The sequence below is a fragment of the Lagenorhynchus albirostris genome, chromosome 7 (genome assembly GCF_949774975.1).
Source record: "Lagenorhynchus albirostris chromosome 7, mLagAlb1.1, whole genome shotgun sequence".
Classification (NCBI taxonomy): Eukaryota; Metazoa; Chordata; class Mammalia; order Artiodactyla; family Delphinidae; genus Lagenorhynchus; species Lagenorhynchus albirostris.
The window spans coordinates 87,137,482-87,148,040 of NC_083101.1; the positions used below are offsets into that span (position 1 = coordinate 87,137,482).

The window sequence follows — 10,559 nt, forward strand, 5'->3', positions numbered from 1 at the left end:
AGAATACTGGGAAAAAGGAAGACAGTCTCCTTATTTGACCAAAAATGACTGTTTTTTCAGAGTTTTTCCTTTCATCCTTTTTTCAGACATATAAGGAAAAAATGAAGGGAGATACATCAACACATACAAAGGAATGCCAACAACCAAGTGAAGGCAGCATTTCCTTTCCCCTTTACATTTCACACCCTGTAAGCCAGAAGAAGAAAAATGTCTACCGAACAGGCCAGACCACCTTCATAATTGGAGAAACACCAAAAGGGATCCGCAGGTATGTCATCTATAACAACATTGGACTTTATGAATGATTCTCAAAAGAAATATAACTACCTAGTAAAATACACAAATTATTTGAATTTTAACTATACGTGGCATCTGAATATTTCAGATAAATATGAATTTGTACACTTTAAAAAATAAATCCCGGAATTCCCTAGTGGTCCAGTGGTTAGAGCGCTTTCGCTGCGGTGGCCTGTGTTCAGTCCCTGGTTGGGGAACTAAGATCCCACAAGCCATGCAACACGGCCAAAAAAAGAAAAAAATTCCCAGATGTTTTAGTGTTTTAAGAAGGCTAATCCCCAAATTGATAAAAAATGAAATTATTTTATATAAGTGAAATACTTAAGTGCATTATATTCATTCACTCATTGAGTATTTATTGAGCATCTAATATACACTCAGGCATTGTGCTAGGTGCTAAATATACAGTGTAAAAAAAGAGACATAGACATAGAGCTTACAGTACAGTGGGATGGGGGTTGGCATCAAACCATAAAATTTTCAAAAGTAAAAAACTTATAAATAAATAATTATAAAATGGTGTGTTATAGGAAAAAAGTAGACAGGCCTCCTTTATAGAGAATAATGGGATCGGGAGGGATATAACTCCCTTTCTACTAGGTAGTCAGGGAAGACCTCTCTATACGAGTGACATTTAAGACCTGAAGGATAATGAAGCAGTGAACCAAAGTAAGAACTTTCTGAAGAGGGAGGAGGTTTTGAGAGAAGACTGGTGTACTTAGTGCATAATAAATCAAGCAGAGAATGGCATGAGATGAAGGGAGAGACATAGATGGGGCTGGCGCATGCCAAGCCTTGTAGATTATAGAAAAGAATTTGGATTTTGTTCCAACTGCAGTAGAAAGCTGTTGAAGCATGACATGATCTGATGTATGTTTCTAAAAGATTTTTCCAGCTTCTGCATGGAAGAGGGCAGAGTGGACTAGGGGAAACCATAAGGAACTAGGTGATGGTGGTTTGCAAGAGAGTAGTTGCCATGGAGACAGAGCCGAATAGATAAATTCAGTTTGATGTTGAACTGTGTTTTGGGAAGGGGAGAAGACAGGATTACTCCCAATTTTCTGCCTTAAGCAGCAGACTGGATTCACTGAATGGGGAAAACTAGGAGAGACACAAGTTTGAAGTAAAAAAAAAAAAATCAAGAGTTCTCTTTTGCTCGTATTAAATTTGAAGATATAGGGAAATGTCACGTGGGCAGTGGATATGCTACTCTGAGATTTGGAGACTGGAGGTCTAAATTTGGAAATTATCAGCATAGAGATTATAAATAGATTACAGATAGTTTTTATAGCCATAGACTGTGTGAACAGCTTAGGAACAGAACACAGAGAGGAGAGGAGAAGCCCCAGTACTGAGCCTGGAGAGTGACTGTGGCCTACTGTGTAGGAGGCCCAGTGCAAGGTTCTAAAGTCCAAGACAAGTGAGAGTTTCGAAAAGGAGGGAACACTTAACTTTATTGACTGCTGCTGAGAACCAGAATCAGAAGAAGTGGGAAAGCCCCTGGAGCTGAAGAACTCTTTGGTCACCTTTCCATGAGCAGTAGAAGTAGGCAGATGCCAGGGTGAGGTGGGCAAGCAGTGAAAGGGCAAGCCCCTGGGACTGCTCCTTAAGTTTGGATGTGGAAACTAGCAGTAGCTGGAGGGCATTGTGGGATGAAGTGTAGTTTGTTTTTAAGTTGGGAAGATAATAGAACCTGTTTGTGTGTTGAGGAAAAAGACTAATAGGAAAAAAACGAGATCATGCCAGAGAGGTGATAACAGAAAAAGTGAAGTCCTGGAGGCAGGAGAGGGTGGGATCCAGACCACAGGCCAAGATCCAGTCTTTGAGAAGTATTAAGAGAAAGAGATAAAGAAGGGCACAGATACAGTGATATTTCCTTAATTAATTGAGAATAAATTCATCAGTACAGAGGGAAAGAAATTTGGGGAGAGAGAAATTATGAAAGAAGTCATTAGTGGAAGTCATAAAGTAGGAAAGCAAGCATAGTGGGGCTAGACTTCCTGGGTGATGTTAAGTTCCTATTTGAGAGTAATTCCAGTAAAACCATCTGTGCAGTTGTGCAGACTTCATTCAGCAAGCTTCAGTTGTTCAGTTGCAGACACAGAATAGGGAAACAGCTGAGTTTTACCAGAAGGAGAGAGAAGCAAGGAAGCTAAAGGATGTTTGCAAAGAAGCGATTATAAAATTGAACATAAGCTGGAAAAGGGGAGGCTGATGTTAGTGAGAAAGCAGAAGAGTCAGCAAATTGGAGGACTTGATGAGATGAAGGGTATATTCCAGCATTGTTGTCATTGGGATAATTGAGCAGTTGAACTGGAGCATGATATGATTGAATTCAGGGATTTGGAGGTTGTGCAGTTAATGGTAATGACATTAGTGGTATATGACTTTGGGAATAGGGGCCTAACATGGAATCGAGTCTGTGGAGGTGACGTCAAGAAACTGGTGGGCTAGGAGTTGGGTGGGACATCCACATGGATACTGATGTTATCAAGAATGATGGCAGGAGATGGGAAAGGAAACCACATTAATCCAGGATCTTGAGTGTTCAGTCACTATCAGGAAGCAACTAGAAAGTCAGTTAACAAGGTGGGGTGGGGATGAGAATGGTTAAGCTGGATAGCATAAACCTTAAAGAGGGGAAGGAGTTTTTAAGAAAAAATGATCTGGAAGCAGCAATGGGAAGCATGAACCCTGAGGTTTAAGGATGTGAGGTATAAGATCTTGACTTGTGAGGGCTGCAGTGGGGAGGCAGTATCAGGAGGAGACAGAGGGCCCCTTGGGCAGAAGACACAGGAGAGTTAGTAGATCATAGCCTGGTTCCAGGGGCACCAAGGAATGGTCTGGAAGGATGGGGGATTGGATTAGATCAGGGATGTAGAGACTAGCAGGGGCATGAGAAGCCAGTGGTTATGTGTAACTGAGAAGTAGTGACTGAGATAAGCAGGGAGAGGAGACGTGGTCCAGTTGGTCCTGATGACTTCTACGGACAGTAAGAAAATGGTGGTTGCTCTGCGTGTTCCAGATGTTTCCCTCGGGTTTTGGCAACCTGTCCCTTAGCTCCTCGGGTGCTGGTGTGGCAGATTGGAGCACGCCTCTCAGCTGCCCACTGTTGCCCACAAAGGTGAACACCCCACACTGCTATAGCAACACAACTCCTCACAAACAGATTTACAACAATGATTTTGGGTAAATTGCGGGTAATTTTCTTTGGGCAATTATTTTTGCTAGGAGACCAACCATATACATTTTACCAGTCTTTAAGCACAAGTGTCTTATCCCCTTTAGTACTGTATATAAAAATAAAAGTATTAACAGTGATTAGTTTTTGCCTCTTTTTTTTTCCCTCTACTTATCCTAGGGATAAATGCCTCATGCTAAATAAAAAGGTGAAGGGTGTCTAATATTAGAATGCCAACATCTGAACTAGGGATCGGTGTCCAAACTGCTAGCACCTCTTTCCTGCTAACCATCCTAACTTTATGTGAATCAAGAATTTGTACTATGATGTAGCCTCATGGATTATCTGAATGAAGTTTCAGTCCTACCTTCACTTCAGAAAGCTTAGACAGAAAGAACATGGTTTTAGCTGTGTTCCATCCCTTCTCCTTCAGTTCCTCGAGAAAAAAGGAGAAAAATTGAATTTTTTCCGTGATACATAAATACTCTTGATACACTTGCTGAAAGACTGAAAGATGCCTAACTTTGACTTCCTTTGCCCCACCACTGCCCCTACCTCTAAATGGATTATGAGTGTCTACAAAATTTTCTTCACAAAGTGGTGGCTAGCTTGTATCCCCTGGTTGTACCTTGCAATTCGTTGAGTGTTTAGAAAGACCAAGAATTACAAAAGCAAGTTTAGAAGGCAAAAATAAAATGAATTGTAATCATAGCTCATCCTGTAAAGGGCAACCACACAGCCCAGTTTACTTGCATACTACTCAGGTAGAATAAGGTCTGAAGCACCTCTCCTCCCAGAGGTAACAGATTTGCAGGGTCATGGGTGAGGTCAGCACAGCAAAGGTGAAAGTACTTTGGCAACTGCTGAAACACCACCAAGTCTTGGATGAATAAAAGACATCAGCCTGTAACCCTGCCAATAACTTAATCTTCACAGCACAAATATTTATGAGAAAGGCCATGAAAATGATTCAGAGATGATTAATAAACAAAATAATGACACTTCATTACTTCATGTGAAGTTAAAACTGGAACTTTTTAAGAACATACTTGTTGCTTTCCAACCAAGAACATTGGCCATATCCAGGACAGAAATTTGGAACCTTGTTTTTGTGTTATTAACTATTCTGTTGGCAATGAGAGTGGCTGTTGATCAGGCATAGATAGTACCTGGATTTGGAACAAGTAACAGGACCAGTGTGGGGAGGACTAGAAGCCAGGGTACTCATCTGAAGCCACAAAAGAAAGTCATGAATTTGCAGCATGGATTGCCACTAAAATCAAAGGAAACACAAACTTTATATAACCTGGTCTGAGTGGCAAAAATAATAGTGGCTTTAAATAAAACTCCTGGTTACATACATTTAAAAAAATCATTTTTTATCCTCAGGATTCTCTGTTGTATACAGGATAAAATTCAAACTTCTGAAATTGGCAAACGGATCCCTCATGATTTTCAGCCTTTTTCTTGACTGATTCTCCTGCCCCTATGTGCACCAAGTCTTCTTGCAACTGGGCGCATGCACGTTCCCTGTCTCCCTAGAAGGCTTTCTGGCTCACCTTTACCTGACTGGCTTGTGGTGACAGCAGAGAAGCCTTCCCTGCCACCTTGCCCACTACCAATCACTGGCTTAGGTACCCCTTCTGTGGATGCCAACAGGGTGCCGTATTTACCTCCATCATGGGGTTTATCACTCCCTTCTGGTTTGATTTTCATGTATCTGTCTCCCCCAACTAGACTATAAACTCCTTGAAGACAGGGAACTGGGGTTTGTTCACTGTTGTATAGTTTCTTTTACAGTGCCTAGCAAATAAGAGGGCTCTATAAATATTTGTTGAGTGGATAAATGAATGTTGTAAGGAAATATTATATAAAAATAGATATAATTCTACAATTTGGGGACTTTTAATCATATGCTGCAGCACTATCTATGGCTTTTGTTTAAAAGAACATTTATAAGCATTGGGCTCTCCTGACTCATGGCCTAAACTCAGCATCAGCAAACCAATACCCTCTTAGCCCATCTCAGTCTGCTCGGGCTGCTATAACAGAATACCACAGACTGCGGCTTAAAAGACAGAAATTTACTTCTCACAGTACTGGAGCCTGGGAAGTCCAAGATCAGGGTGCCAGCTGATTTGGTTCCTGGTGAGAGCTCTCTCCCTGGCGTGCAGATGGCCACCTTCTCACTGTGTCCTTTCATGGCAGAGAGAGAGCTCGCTGGTGATTTTTTATGACCTCTTTTAACCTTAATTACCTCCTAAAGACCCCATCTCCAAATACAGTCACACTGGGGTTTAGGGCTTCAACTTATGAATTTGGGGGGAGGATACAGTTCAGTCCATAGAACCCTCACCTAGGGAAAGGAGCAGGGTCTAGTGCCCAGGGGTCCTAAACAACCTTTCCACTTCCATCTTAGCAGGGTTTCAGAAGGCTCATTTCCTCACATATGCATATAACAGCTTTTATTAATATCTTATACTAAGACTGAAACGCATTTCTTCAAATAGCATCTGACTATAGTGTAGCTATCTATACTGAAGTCAGATCAATACTGAAAAAGAATCCAGGTTCATCAGTTTAGAACTTTCCTTTAGGCTCATCAAAAAGTTGTGTGAAATTTCTATATTTTATCGATACTTGTGGAAGGAGAAAAGAGGAGATAGATGAAAAAAATTCCTGTCTTAATTTTTCAGCATTTTCTCTTTTCTATTTATTAAGACCCTTCTTTGACAGTTTTATTTCATGGATCTTGAATGCAATATAGATTTCCAAATACAGATTATATAAATTATGATTCTCATGTAAGTCATAAATTGGCTGACTGGAGTAGCAGCATGCTGGGATCACACAATTCCCAGGAAATACCTGATAGTATAAGTCAGAATAACTTAAAAAGCTGGTAATTTCATGAGCTAGAATATTTTTTTCAGTAGTGTAAGGAAAGAGATCTCATTCTCCTAAGTGCAAAATGCATGTTCATTATGGAATTAAGCTAATACATGCTAAAGGAATACTATTGCATTGCTTTGTTGCTACATAGCATAACACTGAAGACAAGCTCTTTAAAAATAAAATGTAATAAAAATAACCACTGGTTTTGTTCATTAAATCTTCAGAAAACAATTTGAAGAAATGGCTTCTTATTTTAAGTTGTCTTCTGTAAAGGAATTTGCTAAACATATAACTAATGCCACATCAGAAGAACGACAGAAAATGCTAAGAGACTTTTACGCTTCTCACTATCCAGAGGTAAAAGAATTTTTTGTGGATTCCCCTTCAGAATTCATTAAATCTGCCCATGAGGAAGGAGAGAGAGTCAGGAATCTGTCTGAAAAAAGAGAGTCTCTTATAAAAGAAAGGGTGTCAGATTCTGTAACTTTGTCATTTAAAAATTGTACCAAAAATTTTTCTCAAATTTGCAGCCCAAAAAGATATAAAGAAAAATCAATTAAGTTTCGAAATCACAGTTTCCATAGAGAAGAGGTGCTTTGTAATGATGTGGAAACTAAGAAATTACCTGTAAGCTCTACCCAAGAGACGAACAATGGGAAAAACAGCCAAGCATCCAAAGATACTGTAGCATCCTGTTTCCTGAACAGTAAGTCTGGAGCGTATGAGTTGGAAAAGTTGGAAAATACCATGAAAAACCGACAGGATCTCACAGGATTGGGTGTTTCAAGAAATGGACCCTTTTTCAAAGTGGAAAACAAAAAGATAGAAAATCCAGTGTTAGAAAACACTTCTATGGTAAGCTTACTTGGTGACACCTCTATTCTTGATGACCTCTTTAAAAGTCACGGGAACAGTCCCACACGACTGCCAAAGAAAGTTCTTTCAGGGCCCATGGAGAAAGCAAAACAGAGACCAAAAGATTTCTGGGACATCTTGAATGAACAGAATGACGAGAGTCTTAGTAAACTCACCGACTTGGCAGTAATAGAGACTCTGTGTGAAAAAGTGCCTTCTGCTGCATCCTCCAAAAGGAAAGAGGATCTTGAAGCTCCTCTTTGGAAATCAAATGAGAAATTTTTGTGGAAAAAATTTAACTCCAGTGATACAGATGAAAGCACAACTAATACCCAAGAGTAATACATAAACACACAAATAAATTACCACAACCAATGAACTTCTGCCATCAATGTTTACTGTATTCCACACTAATTATGTTACACAGTTGTAAACATATATTTTTAATAAACTCTTGCTCTAGGGCTTTCTTTTTAAGTCTAAAATGTTATCATGTATTGGTTTTCCTTGATAGCTGATTTGATCTTTTAAAACAATATGATTGTGTTATAGTATAAACCTCTTCTATGAAATGGAAAATATTCTGGGTTTGTTATCAGGAGACCTGGGGTATCTCTCTTACTGTATAATTATGTGACCTTAGATAAGGCATTTTGGCTGGTGTGCAGCCGTTTCCTAATATGAAAGATGAAGGGCTTGAACTTGATCCACATGAGTGTCCTTCCAGTTTAAAAAAGGTTTGTTTCACTCTCCTAGATTCCATTAAGTCATAGGCCAAATTATGCTCAGCCCCCAAATCAAATGTATATTAATGAGTTTCTTTCTTACTACCATTTGGAAAATTATTAACTGTTTTATTTTCCCTCAGTATCATGTACTACTATTAAGAAATGATTTATACAAAAGTAATAACTAGTACTGAATACATGATGTGTATTAAAATAGTAAGCTTTTAAACTCAAAATCAAAGGAGTAAGTTGTATAACTTTATGATATATGATGCTGAAGTAATACAATTATTATCATTAGCCACAGAACACCAATGCGTCAACTTTTTGTACAACTATATAAAGCTTTGTATAGTACTTTTGCACTTTTTTAAGTATGAGTCAATGAGAAAACATTTGATTTTATTTAAAGTTCTTATATTTTGTTGAACTTAACATATATAGTTTATAACCAATGGAATGTGTTTGTTGTTGAATTCACTTATTTGGAAACATTCACTCAGCCCCTATGGGTGCTGTGCTAGGAGCTCGAGATGTACAGGTGAGGCACTGCTACCAGTAAAACAAAGGAAACCATATGTATAAAGAGTCAGGTCTGTAAAGCCCCTGGCATCGTGCCTGGCACATGGTAGCAGGACCTGAGGCTTCTACTGACCCACACGCAGATACACTGTGGCAACTTTCCCTCAGTTGAACCGGCAGGGCTATGATGGGAGGAAATGTCCAGAAAATAGCAGTGAACCAGGAAATGGTGGTGCTCAGAGATAACTCTGAATTGTTACTGTATTGAGGGGAGGGGGCCTTTGGAGTATCCAGCCATCGCAATGTGGAGCCATTGCTCAGAAATGGGGAAAAAAAGAAAGAAAATCTTTTCTTAAGGGACTGAATGGCCAAGTATGTTTTTCTCTAGGGCAGTGTTGAGAGCTGTGAAATATATATTATTTCATGACCCAGTACATGTGTTAATACATATATATGAATGAAATAAAATGTTTATGAAATAATATTTACCCTTAAGTCATGCAACATATTTTGGTATTTTCTCTTCTGTTGCACTTTTGGCTCTTGTGTGTGTATGTTTTTTAATGCTTTCATAACCCACTAAGTTGATTTCATGACCCACTAATGACTGGGAACCACAGTTCAAAATTCTCTGTTTTAGGTTATATAGACTTAGTCTTTTGTTTTTTTGTTTTTTTTTTTTTTGGCTGCTCGCAGCTGAATTGTGTCCAGACTTATTAGATGCTACATTTCACCACCAGGATCTTGCTACAAAGTGAATGTGCTGTGCAGTGTGTGATAGACTTGACATATAAATGTTGTTAGACTGCTGTGGGGTCAGCTGTACGAGGAGCTCAGAAAGAAAGTAGATGCATCTTCATCAGACAGTAGGGTTCAGTCATTTTAATCAAAGTGTATCTTTCATAAAATAAAGTACCTTTTAATTTTTTTACATACACATGACCTTAGAAACATAAAATGATGTTCATACAAATATTAGCTCTATACTCTTCAAATGTAATTAAATGCTGTTTAATTTTAGATTTTTCTCAGTGCTGGTCAAAATGGGAGCAGAAGTACAGATCTGGAGTTTAAAAATTAGTTTCCAACAGATGTCAGTGAAATGTTTGTCATAATTATCATGTAGGAATGGTTTGCCAAGCAGAGTATGAGGTTCAGTATAGAAGGGAGCCAGTCAGAACGTTCCAGAAGGGTAACTGTAAGGGTTGACCTTCCTTGCAGTGGAACAGTGGGAAGATTTGGTTCAACTATTGATGAATGTGAGAACAGACAATGTAATAAGAATCGTTCCTTCCCCACTCCACTAGTGTCATGCCACCAAGTTCTCCCAACTAAGAAGGTGACCACAGGCAAATCCCAGGGTTTCTTTCAGCATCAGTTTCCCCTTTAAATTTGAGATGGACTGGATCATTAGTGTTCATTTTTTTAAGCAAACGAACTCTACCATAATTAGAGGCTCAATTATTTATAACAATTAAAATGGAGGTCTGTTGATTCAAGCACACCACTGTGGCTCCATGGAACATTAGTTTGAAAACGACAGGGATGAGATCATTGCTAAAAAATCTTCCAACTTCAAGTTTCCATGATTCTATTTGCCACAATCTGTATTTTTTACTTCTCTTCAAAGCAACAATAGAGTTTCTGGCTGCTAGCACTCAAAACATAATTATCAATATTGGAAACTGAGGCAAGATACTGTGAGACCGTTGGCACTTGAACTCTTCAGAGTTCCCTTCAAGCCCTGAAACCACTTCTTTGAGTAAATTAACATTATCTGCAAGCAGTGCAGCTGCCCCTAAGTGTTCAAGGTGAAAGAGCCTTAGTTTGCAGAGATGAGTTGGTGATAAACTTTTCATCCATAGAAAATGAGAAAGCCAAGGACAGTATAGGGTTGTTTTTAAAGTTGAATGTGCAGTTTTAAGATTCTGAAGTTATCCTTCCTTTATGATATAAAATAGTCATCTTTTATGAAATGATAGCATATCATAATTTTTTGCCTATTTCATTGTCCTTACTTGATATAAAAATTGATAACCATATGTCAGTTCCCAAGTTTTGACATTTACTAGTCTATAAAA

The 10,559-nt window shown here is 38.8% G+C and overlaps 1 protein-coding gene across 1 annotated transcript in view; it reads left to right on the forward strand.

The window, feature by feature from the left end:
* Nucleotides 1-8,962, forward strand: part of ERCC6L2 (ERCC excision repair 6 like 2) — a 140,043-nt gene extending 131,081 nt beyond the window's left edge. The window contains exons 18-19 of the mRNA XM_060155378.1: nt 87-268; nt 6,598-8,962. Of these exons, the coding sequence (XP_060011361.1) occupies nt 87-268; nt 6,598-7,570 (1,155 nt within the window). The 3' untranslated portion in view covers nt 7,571-8,962. The remainder of the gene's footprint in view (nt 1-86; nt 269-6,597) is intronic.
* The last annotated feature ends 1,597 nt before the right edge of the window (nt 8,963-10,559 follow it).